At 47.8% G+C, this 19,510-nt stretch overlaps 2 protein-coding genes across 7 annotated transcripts in view; one reads left to right on the forward strand and one right to left on the reverse strand.

Moving 5' to 3' along the window:
* Arhgap26 (Rho GTPase activating protein 26) overlaps positions 1-19,510 on the forward strand; it is a 729,500-nt gene that overhangs the window by 205,678 nt on the left and 504,312 nt on the right. For all 4 annotated transcript variants that reach the window (XM_052742060.1, XM_052742061.1, XM_052742062.1 and 1 more), the window contains exon 4: positions 6,201-6,349. In XM_052742060.1, the coding sequence (XP_052598020.1) occupies positions 6,201-6,349 (149 nt within the window). The remainder of the gene's footprint in view (positions 1-6,200; positions 6,350-19,510) is intronic.
* The window catches only part of Fgf1 (fibroblast growth factor 1), a 97,870-nt gene that overhangs the window by 43,466 nt on the left and 34,894 nt on the right, over positions 1-19,510 (reverse strand). The window lies entirely within an intron of this gene.

A 19,510-nucleotide genomic window follows, 5' to 3' on the forward strand; every position in this document is an offset into this window, starting at 1 on the left:
GTTGACAGGCCACTTGGAGCCTTGTGGGCATTTATTGGCAGGACTGTGGAAAACGACCAGACAAGGCAGGGTAGGGAGTGACATCATCAGATTCACAATTTTAAAAGGACACTCTGGCTGCTGAGTGGAGTGGTGGCCAGGTAGAGCAGGGACGCGCATGCAGAAGCCCACATGACAGGTAAGGGAGCCTTCCATGCGTGGGTGTGGGCCCTGGGCAAAGCCACTCTTCACAGCTGCCTGACAAGACTATTTTGGGGGCATCAGTCCAGGCACCTTCTCTAAGAAGGTGGCAGCATGCCATGGGAACATGGGACTCAGATGTTAAGCAGCTGACTGGAATGACGCATCATGATGGCTCGGACGATGACACCCAGCACAGGAGCCACTCACCCTGTTGTGCCAGGCTGGACCCTGGGACTGTTGTCCAGGCCTCTTCTGCCTGTTTTCTACTCACAGGAGCTTGGACAGACAGCCAGCCCTTCAGCAGAGGAGTGTGACCTCAAGACCTGCCTTTCCAGCCACACTGCTCTGTCCTTTCTGACAACTGCTGTCATTTCTAGGAGGGGTATGGCTAGAGAAGACAGCCAGTGCTCCAGATTCCTCCCCGCTTCCAGTTCCTCCGGCACTTGGTGATGCCAGAGAAGATGACTGAATCACCTGCCTGGCTCTTTCATTTACTTTGAAAATACTCCCCCCCGCTCCGACACACACACACTGAAGCTACTATGTTCCAGCCCCATTCTCCGATGGGGAGCATACCTGCAGAGTTTATATTCTAGATGTTTCCCGGGGACCCACTTGGTTTCCAAGCTGTCCTGGTCTTTGTATTGAGAGAAAACAGATGGCCCGAGTTCCCTGGCAACATATCCATAGTGGCTCCCAACAAGAGTGAACTTCCAGTTTCAAAATAGGCCAGCATTGTGCTCACCTTTGATCTTGCTTCCCTGTTGGTCTGGACCTCTCTGTACCAGCCCTGTCATCACTCCCACCTACCTCAGAAAGACAGGGTACCTCTTTTCCCTCAGACTCAGAGTGAGCCTCATGCTTGCTGTCTGTTTCCATTGGGGGTAGGCAGGGTCCCTGTCTGCCTTGCTCAGCTTTTTATTCCCAGTTTCTCACACAGGTCTGGCATATAAGACATGTTCAATAAATATGTTGGCTCATATAAAATACAAAACAACTAAAAATGGATTGACATCTTATGCATAAAATCAGAAACTATAAAACGGTTAGAAGAAAATACATGAGAAAAAACTTAACAATGGTCTGAGGTGGGAGTAGGGTTGGAAAGATGGCTCAGTGGTTAAAAGCATTGGCTACTCTTGCAGGGGACCAGGGTTCAATTAACAGCACCCACATGGTAGATTACAACTATTCATAACTCCAGTTCCAGTGAATCCAATGCCTCTTCTGACCTCCATGGGCACCAGTCACATATATAACATACATACATACATGCAGGCAAACACACACATAAAAATCAATCAATCAATCAATCAATCAATCCTTGGGCCTGAAGAGATGGCAAGCAATCCCACTCTCAAATATATTGAAATCATTGTATTAAGTAGACATCTTTATCCCCATACCTATCGCAACTAAGATGTCTTTATCCTTGCATCTGTGGCCATCAAGGTGAGGAACCAGCCCAGCCTTAAACAAAAGAAGAAAATGCTATCATTTGCATCAAGATGAATGAACCTTGAGATATTACCAAAGCAGATAGACCAGGTCCAGAAAGACAAAGACCACGGATCTTGCTTATGGGTTGAATCTAAAACAAGTCAAATTCGTAGAAACGTAGAGTGCTGGTTGCTTGCAGATAGGGAATGGAAAGGAGAGGGTATTGAACACACAGTTCTAGTTAGTCAGGATGAGTGAGTTGTGGAGACCTGTTTGCAGTGTGATGACAATAATTAATAATAGTGTGTCCTTGGGGATGAGGAGATAGCTCATTTGGTAGAGTGCTGTCCAGCAAGCATGAAGTCCTGGGTTCAATTCCCAGAGTCTTATAAAACCAGGGTAGTGGGACACACCCATAGTCCTAGCCCTTGGGAGGTGGAGGCAGGAGGATTATGAGGTCAAAGCCATCTTCAGCTACATGAGACCCTGTCTTAGAAAGAAAGAAAACAAAGAAACTTAACTTCAAGTCAGTTACCTCACAGTTCAATTCCAGCACCAAGGAGGCTGAGGCAGGAGGATAGTGAACTCAGAGCCAGCCTGAGCTCCATAGCAAAACCCTATCTCAAAGGACAAAAAGATCTCAAAGTTTTCTAAAGAAGGAATAGAAAGGAAAAAAAAAATCAGGCAATAATAGTGTATCCTTAAGTGCTCACCAGACATCTGAAAGCTATGGGAGGTGGTAGGTATGCTAATGAGATTGATGGCGGAACTTACTTCACATTTACACATGGATCACCATACCTCATTGTATGTGCCGAACACACACCATTTGAAACCAATCATATCTCAAAAACGTGGAGTAAAGGTACATTTGTTGGACGGAAAGACGGTGGGGGGAATAGCGGTGGTGTGTCCACCCTACGTGACACATTTTGATGACATGGTATGTGTGGCCTCATGTTTTCTCAGGAATCAGTGCTTGATTCCCCAGTTATTAACCCAAGTGTGAGAATTTTGGTTAATAAAGTCGACCTGAAATCCTACTCATTTTCTAAAACCGTTGACCCCCTCCTCACAAAGCATTCTAGCTTACCAGGGTCAGGAGACGGAGGGAGAGGTGAGATTGAATTTGACTATTATTCACTAATTCTTCCAACAAACGCTTAATGGCTGTGACTGGTCAGGCGCTGAGTGTGAGGGGAAATAAGAAAAGCCAACTGTCAGCCTCCATTGCGTGCCTTCGCTCATGCAGGGAGAGCTGAGGAGCAAGTTCAGGACCTCCCACATACTGGGTAACCATTCTGCCACCGAGCTACACACTAGCCCGGAATATCTCCTTTTCATTTTCAGAAGTGAACACCTGGGAGCTGGAGAGATGGCTTGGAGGGTAAGAGCCCATGTTGCTCTTACAAAGGACCGGAGCCTAGTCTCCAGCACCCACATTAGGTGGCTCCCAACAGCCTGTAACTCCAGCTCCAGGGGATCTGACACCCTTCTCTGGACTCCATTGGCACCTTTTACTACATGCACACTCCCCAACATACACATAATAAAAAAATTAAAATTAAAAAAAATGTGAACTCATGACTAAAGACAGTCTGAAATGGTGCCTGTTCCCCTCGCCCCTACTGAGCCGTGGGTAGCAGAAGGGGACAGGGTATGGGTAGGTGGGGAGTGGGCAGGGGGCTTCTCTGAAGAATTAGCATTGGAAGATTTGGGGCTGTGTAGGAACTTGCCAGGTGGGGTGAGAGACGTGTAGGAAGCCACCTGTATCTAAGTCTGTCCTGTTGGAGGAGGCTTTGGGAGCCCCATCAACAAGGAGCTGTCATGTTTCCAAAAGTGTGATGCTGACCCCCTTTCTTGTGATTTTTAAAGGCAGTAGCAATGTATATGACTGAAAGAAAAGACCACAAATTACATACATGAATATAATTACATACATATACGTGCACACTACACGCATATATTTACATACACGTGCATGCTATAGAATACACACACCGCTCAAAATATGACCATAGCCAGCCCTGGGTGGTGAAGTTATAGATAAGATACCTATAACCATTCGTTTTATTTGTTTAATACCTATTGTTTTATTTTTTGTGTTCCATATTTTCTGTACCATTTATAAGGAACCTTTCTTACATAACCCAAGACATTTTAATAATTAATTTAAAAATACCAGATATATCCCTTGCTAGTCGAGAAGTTAGTACCTTGAGTTTGTGCTGGAAGTTCCTCCCTCAAAGCTCCCTTCAGGGAAGCAGGGATCCCCCTCCCCCAAAAGGAAGCTCGAAATTTCTCAGTAGCTGACTTTAAGGTTCAAGCGGGAGGTGATTGCTCAGGGACCCTTGTTGTGCATTTAGTATATAGGGACATTTAGTATATATATTGAAGACAAGGTGGTCACTTGTCTTCATCTGACCCTCATTCCCTCATGTCCCTGTCAACATACAGCTGTGGTCAGCCAGATGTGCACCTGTCCCTTGGTTCCACAGTGTGCCCGCCACGGACCCTGCCAAGTCATAAGCCTTTGAGCTCCAGTCCTTCATGTGCAAACTAACAGGCATATGAAGAGGAGGACATGAGACCGTGCATCTCGGCTTGTGTTGGTATAGCCACACAAGGTTGTCTGTTCTCATCTTTTTGTCAGCCCCATTTCGTGCCTTCACTCATCCAGGGAGAGCTGAGGAGCAAGTTCAGGGCCTTCTCCTCGTCTTTTCCACCTACCACCTGGGGAGCATTGTTCTGAGATAACTGGTTCCATAAGCCTAAGCCATATCGCGAGAACTGTGCCCTCCAGAATGGCCCCAAGAGCGCTTACACACAAACATGGCCTAGAACATAGCTTCTGCTTACCTGCTGGCACGTGGCTGGCTTTCTGAAGAGATGGCAGAGCCTCCCGAGGTTAGAAAATGTCTCTGGCTGGGAATCCCTTAGGAGCCTGGCTGTGCCTGGTGCTTTCTGCCCTCCGTAAGCCAGCATTCTCTTTAAGCTGGGCCTCTGGCTTCTCTGACTCAGAATGTCTTAGGTCATCCTGAGCCAGCCTTCCCCTCCCCACCTTCCCTGTTTCTACCTGCTTCTCTGGACATTTGTCACCCTCGACTGCCCAGCATCTTCAGCCCCACCCATCTCCATCGTTCTGTCTTCACACACACACACACACACACACACACACACACACACACACACACACACACCCCGCATCACCACACAGGTCCTGTCTGGGTGAGAGATTCCTACATTGCAATGCGGGACCACCATGCTTCCCCAGTGACTCTTGGAACAAACCCAAGCTTTCCAGACTCCTCTCTCCAGCTTCTGTTTTGGGTGTTTACAGTTCAGAAAGCCAGCCCACTCTTCTTTGTCCTTCCTGTCTACTGTGCCATCCAGTCCTCTGAATGCTGGTCCCCAAACCTCCCTGGGCTTCCAGATGATAAATGCCTGCTTCTCTTCCCTAGACTGGTAGCTATGCAGCTGCTGGTGGAATCTCTGGCAGAGAACCAGAGTCTCAGGCACATAGTAGGACCTCAACAAACGCCACACGAATGAACAAGTAACACCATCCCAGTACACACAGGGGACTCAGAGCAAGCCAGCCTTTCAGGCAGACAGCCAGCCAAGCCACCAGCCTTCACACACTCTGGCCTCATGCCTCATCTGATTCTGGGGCATTCAGATTGCCTTCAAGCTCCAGCAGGCAAGCAGGTCTTCCAGCAGTGACTGAGTAGCAAGGGTGTGTGTCAGCCACATCTTGAAGGGAGTGAGTAACTACCCAGGCAGTGTTCAGCTTTAAATCATTGCTTACACTGTGATCATCTCCTGAAGCTCCCTGCTTAAAATGGAAAGTGACATTACTCATGACGAAGGGCAGACAGTAAAATAGCCGTTTAGGTGGGGCTGGACACAATGGTGTGAGTATTCCTGATGCTGAATGAGTACATCTGCCCTGAGACAGTTCGGTCATAGAAAGGCTTTGAGTTACACTTCCAAATTAGCTCATCATTCAGCACCTTGCTCTCTGGGGTGTCAGGCGACATCTCGCTCCTCAGCTATGGCAAGCTTGACAGGATGCATGTTCCGGAATCAAGATCAGAAGGAGGGAGAGTAAAGCTGGGACTCGATCTCAGCTCTTGAAGTTCCTAGCTCAGTGACCCTGAGTACGTTACTAGCCCCACCCCCACCCCTGGCCCACACCCTCAGGCTCCTCATCTGCTCCAGGTCATTGGGATAAGCTAATATGATAATCAGTGGCACACTCCAACTCCACTGTCTGGTATGTGATTGACATACTGTTGGTGGCTGCCATTGTTGGCCATGTTCTCTTGCCGTCTTCTTTCAACAGTCTCCACTGCGTCTCCATCTGCATGCTTTCATTCCTTTGTTCATGCTGCTTGGCCTGCAGGAGTCAGCTTCTACCTCTAACACCCTCCTGAGCTGAGGCCGTACCCTAGCCTCCCTCCATGGTCGCCAGTCTTCATTTTCAAGTGGTCTTGCATTTTGTGGAAGTCTATCAGCTTGCATATCAAGACCCCCTATCTGATACCTGACTTGTCACTGTTTCTTTCCATTTTTAGAATCCATGACCCAGGACAGCATCTAATAAAATGCACGAGAATGAATCTGGTTTTCACAAGATCTCATGGACAGAGCAGACACGAGGGCATGAGGTCATCAGAGTTCAGCGCTGGATTCCAGGGCTGTAGCAGAATGCGAGTACATGCAGGTAGAAAGCAGAGTGGGCCAACGTCTACTTCTATTGGAGATGGGCATTGGGTAGCCTGGTAACAAGTTTTTTGTTTTGCTTTGTTTTGTTTTTAAAGCACTATAAGCCGGACGGTGGGTGGTGCACACCTTTAATCCCAGCACTCAGGAGGCAGAGGCAGGTGGATCTCTGTGATCTCTGTGATTATGAGTTCGAGGCCAGCCTGGTCTACAGATTAAGTCCCAGGACAGCCAGGACTGTTTCACAGAGAAACCCTGTCTTGGGGAGTGGGGGGAGCACTACAAATGTAATACTTTTATTAGGAAAGAACATATGACCATCTTTCTAATAATACTTTTGTCAGAGTTCCATAATTAGGGGCATGTTTTTCTCAAGAAGGGTGCTGTTTGCCTACAGCAGATTATGCACATGTGGAGACATACATGTGTTGAGACCCCTAACTTTACATGGTATAGCTCTAGACACTGAACCAGGAGCATAGCTATCTTCAAGTCTTCTAAGGGTTGGGGGAGCTCCTGCCTTTGACCACCTGTGACTGTATTAACCTGATAGCCATCTCAGGGCAAAGCCTGCTCACTAATGGCTCACTTTCTCAGCATAGTGAATGTGGAGCCTTCACTGTGCTGAGCACATTGTTGTATAGCATGGAAGATATTGTCAAAATAACTCTCATAGGGAAAAATGTGACAAATGTCACAAACAATGCATCTAGGTGTTCTGTTTCTTGAGGCAAGGTCTCCCTGTGTAGACTACACTGCCCTGGAACTCTCAGCCCTCCCCCGTTAGCCTCCCGAATGCTGGTATTAGATGCATCTGCTACCATACTCCACCTGGCATCTGGGTTTTGTTTTGTTGCTGGTCTGTTTGCTGAGGGGCTCACAACCCAGGCTGGCCTCAAACTTGCTATGTAATCGAGGCTGGTCTTGAACTCCTGATCCTCCTGCCTTTACCTCCTGAGTGCCGGGATTACAGATGTGTTCCACCAAACTTGGTTTGATGAGGTGCTGGGGATTGAACCCAGAGATTCATGCATGCTAGGCAAGCACTTTATGGACTGAGCCACATCCTTGGTCTCTAGTTTTAATAGGAGTCCTCACGGGCATGTCAGGGTGGTTATCTGAGGAGTAAGGCAGCTTGAGCTGGTGTGTAAATGTGATTAAGGTCTCAAGCCACTAAGAGTGGCAGGTGCATTAGGCAAGGGTCACTGTGTAGTAAAAAAAAAAAAAAGTACCAGGGAAACACCAGAAAGAGGAAACTGTCCACTTTGAGGCATTCATGAGTCCATAGGAGTGTGTGTGGTAAGGTTGGAAAGATCATTTATAGCCAGATTTTACATCCCACTGCCTGCTTGGCACCTGAGCTTGGAAATGCACTAATTATCGTTATGTGGCAGAACTATTGGCATCCCAAGCTCTTCTTACCCAGTATTTCAAATCCTAGTAAATGTCCCTAGTGCCTCAGCCTGAAACAAAGAGAGAATTTCATCTCTTCTCATCTAACTCATCAGCAATTTCCACCTCCAAAATATATCCTCATTCTGATTCTTTTGCCTTCTCTGTGACTGCTGCCATGTCCTGGGACACCTGGTTCCAATCCGTGTGCTCCTGTATCAATTTTCTTGAGATAGGTTATATCCCCTTGCTTGCTCAAAATGCTCTTACTTGAGCTGGAAGTGTAGCTCTGTGATGGGATGTGTGCTTAGTGGGCCTGAGTCGCTCCTGCGCTCTCCCTGGCCCTGTCATTCTCCTCGCCCCAATTACCCACAGTGCTCCGCCCATACTGCCGCTTTCTTCTCCTTCCCACATTGCATCTCGACAGTTGCTGTTCCCTTTGCCCCAAATGCTACTCCCTGAACCCCAGATACTCTTTGTCCCTTAGATCTTCTCTTGTTGACCCCTCATTGCCCAAATGTCCTTTCTGATGCCACAATTATAGAAGGGTCTTCCTTGATTCCGGAGTTCCAAGATGCTCAGGTGACTCATAAGTGACTCATAAGTATATTCAATTTCAGAAGCTCTGGTCCAGCAGGATGCAGAATTCCTGAGGGATAAATGTTATGAAGTTGGCAGGCTGAGGTTGCTCAGTCTGTAGGACAGAGAAGAGGGGTGTCCCTCAGACAGAGGGATGTGGTGCCGAGGTCACAGAGCAGTCAAGAGGCAGTGAGCACCTGCACCACGACAGTCTTGATGAAACAACTGTCAGGCTAGCAAGACCATTTGGGCACCCACCCTTTTCTGGATTGTTGGTAATTGGACACGCTTGCCTCCTTGTGCCGCAACACTCGGCTCACTCACATTTACTTCAGTGATTGCCCTGGCTGTCCTGGGGCTTCTTGGAACATCAGCCCATTTAGGTGGTTTCTTATACGGCAACCACAAGCCGAGCTGACTTCAGGAACCATGCTCTTCCGGGCCTTCTGTACTCTCTGCCCTTTGAATAACTTTCAGCATTTCTGTTTTCCCCTGAGCACACACTTTGGTGAGAGGGATTTCCCGTTTTCCTGTCTTCTCTTTGTTTTTGCTTCATGTCAGGAGGAAGGACTTTTGCTCTGGCCTTCTCTGTTCCCGCTGAGTCTTCCCAATCGTCATGTGCGCTCCTTCCTCCTCCTCAGGCCTCCTCATGACCTTTCCCTTTGCATTTTCTCAACATGGAGCTGTTTATGGCAGAGCTCTGTCTTCAGACCCGTCATTTGTTTTTTGCCTTCTTTGGACGCTCACACACCTCTCCATTTTCTTTCTGTCTCTTATATTTAATCTGGAACGCTTACATGGCCAATAAGTGATGATGGTGGAGAGATACCTACAGCTGCTTGTTTGCGACAGCCCAGGCTGGCTTTGAACTCTCCTCAGCCCTTTACCTCCACCTCCCAAGTGCTGAGATTATAGGCACATGTCAACATACCTGGTATCCTGTGACTGTTCTTTTTTTTTTTTTTTTTTTTTTATTTTTTTTTTTTTGGTTTTTCGAGACAGGGTTTCTCTGTGTAGCTTTGCGCCTTTCCTGGTACTCGCTTTGGAGACCAGGCTGGCCTCGAACTCACAGAGATCCGCCTGGCTCTGCCTCCCGAGTGCTGGGATTAAAGGCGTGCGCCACCACCGCCCGGCCTGTGACTGTTCTTACCTGAACTCTTGATAGTCAGTGTGCGAACATTTTATAACTTGACATAGACTTTCTTACCTTTTAGTTAATAGACTTGATTTTTTTTTTTAAAGAGCAGTTTCAGGGTTACAACAAAACAGCAGAAAGTACAGCTCCTCCCACCCACCCCCAAAGCCTCTGTCATGGTCACCGCCTTCTACTAGAGTGGCACATTTGTTAGAATCCATGAACCTATACTGACGGCACCTTGTCACCCAGGTCCGGAGTTTACAATGTGTTCGCTGTTGGTGGTGTACTTTCTAAAGGTTAAACAGACAGGATGGGACTGTCAACACTTACAGTCACACGGCTGGTTTCCCTACCTGAAAAATCTTTCTTTGTCCACAGATTCAGCCCTCCCTCTTTCCTAACTGTGGGTGGCCATCTTTCTGTCTCCATGGTTCTAACTTTCCCAGATAACCTTACGGTAGAGATCAGACAGTCTGTAGCCTTCGGGTGGCTTCTCTCCGTCATGTGTCTTTAAGATGCTTTCACATTTTCTTGTGGCTTGATAGCTCATGATTTTTTAGTGCTAAGTAATATTCTACCATGTGGACCTTTAGTATCTTTTTCAACTCCATTTCCTGGACTGGAGGCTAGCAGGGTAATCAGAAGCACAAGCCGAAAGAATCCACAGTAATAGCTATTATGGCTATTTAGTGAGTGCTTAGTACCAGGTACTCTTCAGAGTGCTTAGTACCAGGTACTCTTCAGAGTACCCTTCAGCACGTCGTCCTGTGTAAGCCCATGACATAAGTGCTATCAACAGTCTTACTTTATAGATGGGGACTGAGGCCCAGGGGTTTAAGTTATTGTTCAAGGCCACATGTCCAGGAAGGGATCTCCCTGGGACTTCAACCCAGAGCTTCTGACCTCAGGTCTTAAGACAGACATATATTTCACAACAGGGACATGATCAGAGAAATATGTCACAAGGCTGTTCTGTCATGCAAACAACGTAGACACTATTTGCACAAGCTAGGACAGTTATGACATCCCTGGGCTGAGTCGTCTTCTGAGACCACCCTTGTACAGCAGCCCATGTTCGTCTTTGTGGAGCTCTGGACTGCAGTTGACGTGCCCCCTCCCAAGAAGGGAAGCATTGTTCTCCCACCATCCCCAGATGTTGCCTCTTCCTAATGTCAATATGTTTATGTTAAGGCTATTGAAATTATAAGAGTGCCTTTCTTTTCTAATGAGAAATTCAGAGCACCATGATGCTCAGAAATTACCAGTGCTTCTTTGATGTGCTATGGAACTGGAGCTGTGAGCCTTGAGTAGGGAGGTTCGGCCTTACTCTGGAGAGAGCAGTGATCAGTTACTAGTCACCCACCCAGTGGGTCATCCCATCTATGGGCACAATGACCCTCCGAGGAAGCAAACAGATAGATGTGCCCCTAGGGCCTCATAGTGCTCCCCAGTGCTCCTCCCCATATTGCATGGCACCCTGCCAGCAACAGGTCAACATGTCCAACCCCAGGAGCCTGGGTCTGTATCTGGATGGCAGCTGTATGGGTGCTGCCTTTACTATGGCCCTGTCATAGTACACTTGCACACGTGTACACACACACACACACACACACACACACACACACACACACACACACACACGAGTTCACCCTAGCTCCAATGGCGGGTGGTTCAGCCTGGGCAGATCTGCTCACTCCCTGTCCCCTCCACTTCCTTCTGCCCTGGATTTCCAGACAGAGTCAAAAATGGGTTCACATCAAATAAGGTTTGTTTTCCTTTAGTGTAATTTTCCATTTATAGCTGGTCTTCTCTTGAAAGGCTCTGTCCTTCCCCTGTCTTTTTTTCTTTTTCCTTTGGGGTGTTCAGGATAAACTCCTGGATTTTTTTTTTTTTTAAATCCTGTGGTCAGCCAGCTAACCAGTCATTCATTCAGAATGTCTCCAGAAAACCAGTGGTTACCTTTACAGACATTTACGCTAATTTCCAGGGCTTCTGAGACCTCCTTCTGGCCTCGTGCCCACAGATTCATGTGAACTGCTGGACAGAAGCATTCAGCTAGCCTGCTGGGTCCTTCTCTGAGCACCTGGGGAGCAGGGGATGAGAGTGGTACTAACAGTGGAGACCGATGGGGTAGTAAGGCTCATCCGGTCCCTCACAGTGGGGCTACAGAGGAAGATGTGAGCTCGGGGATGTGAAGACCACTATCAATTATACCCCTTGGGGGTTAGGTTGCTGACTCTGCTGGCCTTGTGTTTCGGCCACATCAGCCTTCCGCCGGCCCCATAGATACTGCTGAATGTGAAATGTCTCCCTTAGGCTAATGTGTCTAAACATTTGGTCCCCAGTGGGCGGCTCTGTTTTGAACAGTTATGAAATCTTTAGGTGAAGCCTTGCAAGAGGAAGTGGGTCCTCTGGGGAGGTTTGCTGGCTGTTCCACCCCGTCAGCTCCTAGCTCCCTGACTACTGACAGAATGTGACTAGCTGCCCCACACTCCTGCCGCCACGATGGACTGGATCCCTTTTAAACCCCAGTCCAAAGTAGACCCTTCTTCCCATCAGTTGCTCCTGTCAAGTCCTGGGTCGCAGTGACAAGTAACTAATACGGTTATACTCTGTGATCTCCCGCCGCCACCTTTCCGTTCCTCCGGTGCCCTGAACACTCTTATAGCCAACTCGCCGGCTCTTCCCTCACCCCAGCCAGATGTGGCATTACAGCTGCACAGTACCACCTGCCTCTCTCTCCTCCACAGTGCCGGTCAGAGCACAGTTAAATTTCGACTGTTACGTGAGTAATTTTCCAACTAACCTCTGGCTGTCGCCCCAGACAGTAACTCCACGACCTGCTTGCTCCCAGCTGTGGCCGCCTCTCCTTGCACTTGCCCAGGCTGGACCGAAATGTTCTGTTTGCCATGTCTCACTCTCGGTCTGTGCATTTCCTGAGGGTGGCGTTCAGGTCTTTTCCTAACACTCTGTTCAGCTCAATAAATATTTGGTGAGTTGGGCTGAATGAACTGGGTTTAATTGAACAATGTGACTTCAGAAAGGGCGCCCGATGCCGGGCGGTGGTGGCGCACGCCTTTAATCCCTGCACTCGGGAGGCAGAGCCGGGCTGATCTCTGGGAGTTCGAGGCCAGCCTGGGCTACAGAGTGAGTTCCAGGAAAGGCACAAGGCTACACAGAGAAACCCTGTCTCGAAAAAACAAAAAACAAAAAACAACAACAACAAAAAACAAAAAAAAAATACAACAAAAAAAAGGTGCCTGAAATGTTGGAACTTTTGATGCAGCAACCCTACAACACACAGCCCTCTCCCAGATGTCTTGGAAAGCAGAATGGTTTTAGAAAGAATGGTAGCTTTCTTAAGAAGCCAGGGTTACTGATGGTCAAGAGAGAGGTAGTCCGCTGAGCTGTGAGCAGTAGACTAGGACACACAATTTTCCCCAAGAAGCATCAGTATTGTGGTTGTGAATCTGAGAGGATCTCTGTACCCCTCCAAGGTCCAGATGGCGTCTAGGGAAAGTCTGGGCAGAAGGAACTAATGACCACTCACTGGACATTACACGGAATTTGGTTCCTTGCAGCCCTTGGTCTTGCCTGGGTCATTTTTCATATCTCTCTTGCATGACATTATCTAGCTCATCTGCCAGTATTGTCATCTACTGTCTTCTACTCCATGCGTACTGAGGCCTGGGTAGACCTGGTCGATCCCTCTGTCTGACAGATGGGCCCCTGCATGAGTAAAAAAGGAGAAGGGGGCTCTGTTTCTGCCCGCAGGAAGAGCAGGAGGAGCAGAGCAAGGCAGCTAGGCAGGAATTGAAGGTTACAGACCTGTGGCTCACCCAGCACGGTTTATGGACTTAGTGCCAGGTAACCGCAGACTCCCACATTCAAATGGTCCCGGCCTCTGCTCTTGGAGAGCCAGGGAAAACAGTTATTTGGAAAAGTTGTTTTCTTTCGTGCTGGCTCCTCACTGTCATCACGGCAGACCATGAGCATGGTCCTTCTGAGCCTGACTAGCCCCCTTTAAGGATGCTCGAAGGAAGCAAGCCACTTGGGAAGTATGAGGACCACACTTAACAGTCGCAAGGCAGCACAGATTAATGCCCAGCCCGCAGTAAGCAGTTAGGGTGCTGGGAGATTTCCAAGTACTTCACAATAAACACTCTTGCCCAATTAGCATGCATAATGTGCAAAGTGACTCTGTTCGTGCCTTGCCCTCCCAGAGACCCTCTCCAGCACATGTCCTGTCACACAGTAGATACTCAGGAAATATTACTACAGAGTCGGGAGGCTGCCAACTCTGCTAAGTGGTTAGAAAACTTCATCCCAGGCACACTTTGCTCACACCCACTGTGTAGTGAGTAGCATTGTGCTTTTCTGCTTTGATCTCTAGACCTACTTCCTGTATATCCAAAGTTATGGATTTTCTTCTTGGCCATTGAAGAATGTAAATGGAATTCTAAGGGCTTAAAAGTCACCAAGGACTCAGTCCTGGGGAGGAGCAGAGCCCTGCCCAACCTGAGCAATTTATGAAGAGAAAACCTTGGGTTGTCAGTGGCTTTGGCATCAGAAAACTAAAGGTTCGTTAATGTTCGTGTTGGTTGGAGAGCTAGCTGCCTTTGAAAAGCTAAAAATCAGGCTCCTCCCTTGGCTAGGTTGGAGTTGGGGTGGGTGCAATGTAGCCTAGGGCCAAAAGAGGGCGCCCTCAGACAAGTGTGCCGCCACCGCAGTGAGAGCCAGGGGTCCTTGCACTTGGCCGCTGTATTTTTTTTTTCTTTCTTTCTTTCTCTGGATGCTTTGTGTTCTCTGCAGGGAGCAGAGAGGGTTTCCCCACTCTATGCCAAAGATAATCGTGTGGAAATATAATTAAGCTGACTTCACATGTTAAATACCAAATCTCAGGGATATTGTCATGCCCACAAAACATTTTTAATGGACTTGAATCTTTGATGGCCCTGAAGTCTGTGAACAAATACCGTGCCACACTCTGACAGTCTACACATGCCGTGAGGAGTCAATGTCTCTCATTCACATGTTGACTGGGTGTAGAAGATGGTCACACTGAGACGATAGACTGTTATTTTATGTCTTTGAGGAATGTTTCCTTCTCAGCCGCATTAATCAGAGTTACTTTTGCATAAATACATCCTCTACAGCCTACATCTTAATTAAAAATAAAACAGTGCAGTCATCAAGTTGGAATATTTTAAAATCCTTATTTTCATTTTACAGACTTCCTTGGGGTGGGTATATTTTCTTCCCTGTACTTTTTTTCTCCCTTCTTTTATTTTTTTAATTTTTAATGTACTTTTATTTTATGAGCATTGGTGTTTTGTGTGCATGTATGTTTGTGTGAGGGTGTTGGATCCTCTGGAACTGGAATTACCGACAGGTGTGAGCTGCCATGTGGGTGCTGGGAATTGAACCTGGGTCCTCTGGAAGAACAGCCAGTGCTTTTAACCACTGAGCTATCTCTCCAGCTCCTTCCCTGCACTTTTCATTCTCAATCCTTCATGGGAGAGTGGACAAATTCAAGGAGCCCTTTTGGGAAACAGCATGCTTATGTGCGGAACCATGGTGTGCGAGCCAGTGTTAAAAATTTCTCCTACGGAATAACTCACACAAATACCCTAAGATGTAGTGTGAAAATCACTGCAGAACTGTCTGCAGAAGAAAAAAAAAATACTAAAACCATGATATATCAATAATGGAGTGATAAAAGAAGTTATTAGCCAAGCAAATGATAGACATACAGGAGCATTTAAGAGGAGAGGAAATGGAATCTTTAGAGCAGTATGTGTGGAAATATCTCATGACTGCTTTGGGAATCACTGTGTGTTAAGGACATGGAGAGAAGGACTGAAGAAGTGAATTCCTCAAGGAAGTGGGATGGATGGGTGAGGAGAACTGGACTTTATTACTCTCCTGGTCTCCAGCCCTGAGAAGTCCACTGCCGCTTCCTCCCGGATGTCCTGATTTTCCTTGTCTCTCTGTTACACTGCCTTTGCTCCTGTGCAAGTCCCTGCCCCCTGAAGAATTCTCCCAGGTCTCTCTTGCCTCCTCCCCTCTCAGCTTCTCATCTGAGCTTCCCGGAGGAAGTCAGCACAGTGGCTAGAACTTTGAATCCTACCCTAGACAATGCTCTCTTCTCTCGTCTCTCCAGTAACTCTGGCTTCTGGCTCTTTCTTTAAGGCTCTACCCTGGTTTCTATTCCTTTAGCCACTCTTTGAAGTGTGGCAGCCCCAGGCACCCATCTTAGTGAGTCTTAATTAATACACACGTTCTCTCTGAGTGCCCTTGTCCACCCCAGAGACAGCCATGTCTCCCAGATTCCGTCCTGGCCCCCACCCTAGTCCCCCAGAATCACAGCTCCCACCACCTCCCAGGAGCGTCTCTAGGCAGGTCTAAGGATGGTATTAAGAAAATACTGTGGTCACCAAGGACTCATTCCTGAAGGGGAGAGGGAGCTCTGCCCAACCTGAAAATACCCCACTGGCCTCCCCTTCTTGCCCTAGCCTTTGATTGATGGCTGTTCAGTGCTTGCAAAGTCACTCAAGGAGCAGATGCGGCCACATTTCCTGTCTCCGACTACTCCCAGGCATCTGGTCAGGATGCTACCGATCACATTGCTCTGTCAGGCGTCATTGTCATAGCTCAGGTTAGTGAATTCCTGACTTAGCAGTGGAAGCTACTTCTACATGTTCTCTTCTTCTTCCTCTTCCCTCATCCACAGCACTGCCAGCCTTTCCTTGTAAACCACAGATCTGATTGTGCCTTACCCTTGATCAAATCTCCACTGTTAGTTATCCTTGCCTGGAGGTCCAGCCCGAACTTTGCAGCATGGCTTGAATGAACACAGCAGCCTTCATTTATTCAAGCAACAGACTAGGTACCAGAGGTGAGTGAGACCTTAGAGACACCATTACCTTTGTGATCAGCTGTGGTCCTTGTACTGAGAGGACCACACTATAGCAGGGGCACACACACACACTCACACTCACTTGCACATACTGACACACGTGCTTTATCATCAAAGGACACCCACAAAAACCAGCAGATTGAGTTTAGAGGACATTCTCTTCACTATCAAGGGACCAAGCAGGAATAAAGAGCAAGACCGACAGACAAGACTCCTTGAAGAGTAACATGCAAGCCAAAGCCAAGGTAAAGAAGGGGTAGGGTGCAGAGAGCCACATCCATGGCATCAATGTGTACTGTTTCCAGAGGGGTGGGGGCTTCTTTTGACTGCACTCCTCACAGTGGGGAGCCTCCTGAACATTTGGGTTGCCAATGGCTAGCACATAGTAAGTTAAAACCTATAAGACAGGCTGGAGAGACGACTCGGCAGCTAAGAGCACTGACTGCTCTTCCAGAGGTCCTGAGTGCAATTCCCAGCACCCACATGGTGGCTCACAACCACCTATAATGGGATCTGATGCCCTCTCCTGGCATGAAAGCATACATGCAGACAGAGCACTCATACCTAAAAAAAATACATAAATAAATCAAACTTTTCCCCCCAAAAAACCCTATAAGATGAGAAACTGGATGGATACATGGATAGATGGACACATGTATGCATGGGTAGAAAATGTTAGCTGAGCTAAGTATGGTGTCTTTTAGGAGCAGTTTCAAAACCAACAGGACTAAAGCCTTGAGACAGACAGTATTGGCTTGCGTGTGTGCAAGATGGCTAAAATGCGTTCTCAGGCTCTCTACCACTTTGGTTAATCACCTTTTTTTTTTTTTTTTAATGAGTATGTACTTTACAAATGGAAGCATTTTTGTATTTGTCTTCAAGGAACAGCTCTTACTTGGCCCCATGGGTAACTGGTTTTGTTTGTTTGTTTTTTTGTTTAGCAGAACAGAGAGAAGCAGTGTACATAACAGCTAAGCGCCCAGTTTCCTGCAGTTAAATCAAATGCTGGCCTAATCTTTTACCCAGATCCTGGGAAACCTCACAAGGCTCCAGTTGCTTTGTCTATGAAGCATGCACGGCTATCTCTGCTTGCAGGGGCTTGCTGGGAGGACTCGAGACACATGGGGAGAGCTGGCCTAGCATTTGGGACATTTGGGACAAAGCCAGCCAGGCTGTATGTAGTAGGGGACTGATGTTTCTTTAAGCTTGGCCCATCTCAGTGCCTCTGCATTGCTTTCTGAAGGAATGGCCACCAGCGACAACAGGCACATATACTTAGAGCTGGTTTTGCTGGTCAAAGAGGAGAGTTTTCTTGGCTTTAGAGTCCCCTTTGACTGCTCTGTCTCTGAACAGGGCTGAGGACATCAACACTAATTGAACATGTCATCTCATCAGCAAGGTGCAGGGGACTTGCTCATGAGCCAGCTGCTAAAAACCAGGGCCCTGGGCTCCCTGTAGAACATGGCTGCTGCTTCTTGTATCCAGGCTATTAGGTGGCTAAAAACACCTTGGCTATCATCCATCTTTCTTAGGCCATCTTCAAAGTGGGAGACACTTTGTCCCTCAGACTTCTCTAGCCTCACCCTCCCTGATCCTTTCAGAGGTGATGGGAGAAAGGAGCCAGGGTCCCTCTGCCTCTCTAAGAGAGAAGAACTTGCCCCCCAGAAGGTCCTTCAGCACCCTTGCTCCGGGTCTCAGCCCTTTGCTTGCCTTGGTCTGCCCATTCCTTTGCCTTTATGACTCAAACTGGGGCTTTTGGTCTCTCTTGGCTGTGTTGGGGCTGAGGGCGGCTCCTTGGCTGACCAACTCTTTCTGGCTGTGGGCCTTTGCCTCCCTACCCAGGAGGTCTGCCCCTGACCCCACTGTAGGGTCACTCCACAGTGGCCTCTGGCTCACATCATGTGGGAACAGTATCAAAGTACACCCACTCACCAGCTGATGTACTCATTCAACCTCAGCATCCCACCTCCCACCCTCAACCCACCCCCATGAACTAGCATAGCAGAGCATGCATAATCCCAACACTCAGGAGGTGCAAAGGTAATCCTCTGCTACAGGTGAGTCTGAGATCCACTAGGGATACATGAGACACTGTCTCAAAAAATTTTTTTTAAAGTTATCTCTAATACACTTACAACAGTCCAATAGTAGGTGGGTAACAATATAATCACTTTAAAATGGTATTTTCTGCTAGAAGATTTTTGTTGTTGTTATGTTTACCATGCTTAAGACAAGACTCAACTCACAGTAGGGTCTCTATAAACGCTCATTGAATGAATGAAGCCTTCGTGGAGCTCCAGTCTTAAATGGACTGGGAATTCTTTTTATTTCTTCTTTTTTCAAATTGGTGCTGGGGGTTCTGGGAGTCCATCCCAGAGCCTTGTACACATTAGGCAAATGCTGTGCCACTGAGCTGCACCCCAATCCTCAGTACATGAATTCTCGACACATGCTTGTGGAGCTCCCCAAGGCGTGTGGAGAGTGTGAATGCAGCAGGCATCTCTGTACCCCACCGGGAGCTTACAACCGAGGAGACCCATATCGAGAGTGTGCACTTCAATGCTGCGAACCAATAGTACCAGCAAGGCTTGAAAGCATATTGAAATGGCAAGTGTTTCCAAGTTCCTCCGGGTGAGGTCCTGCAAAGGAGTTAGCTGAGTCGAGAGTGTGGTAAGAATGGGTTCTGAAGGGAGAGGCTGAGTGAGGAGGAGGTCAGTGGAGGAGGGGGCAGACATTGCCAATAGAAAGGCCTTTCCAGTTGGGAAGTGTTTCCACGCCGTGATTTTATTGTCTTTCTGAGGCAGGGAGTAAAATCAGAAGGGGAGAATGCCAACTCCCATTCTTCATCTTGGGGAAGGCTTGGAGAGAGGTGTGGCGGGAAAGGATGAGTCAGTGGGAAGGGAGAGAGCAAGAGTGTCTGAAGAGATCGGGGGGACTTGATTGGGTGTAATTACCTTTTTCACCATGGAAAACTGGGGAAGGAGAGCCAAAAGGTCAAGGCAGAGAGTGAAGAGATACAGGATGACGACAGGAATTGGAAGCCAAGAGGTGATTGCCTGTGTGTGACCCGTAGACAATGGGAAAGGTCAAGGGGCCAAAAAAGAGCTGAGAAGACATGTCCAATTGCCTTCTTC

Source organism: Peromyscus californicus, unplaced genomic scaffold (assembly GCF_007827085.1).
Source record: "Peromyscus californicus insignis strain IS unplaced genomic scaffold, ASM782708v3 Scaffold_17__1_contigs__length_78620276, whole genome shotgun sequence".
Classification (NCBI taxonomy): Eukaryota; Metazoa; Chordata; class Mammalia; order Rodentia; family Cricetidae; genus Peromyscus; species Peromyscus californicus.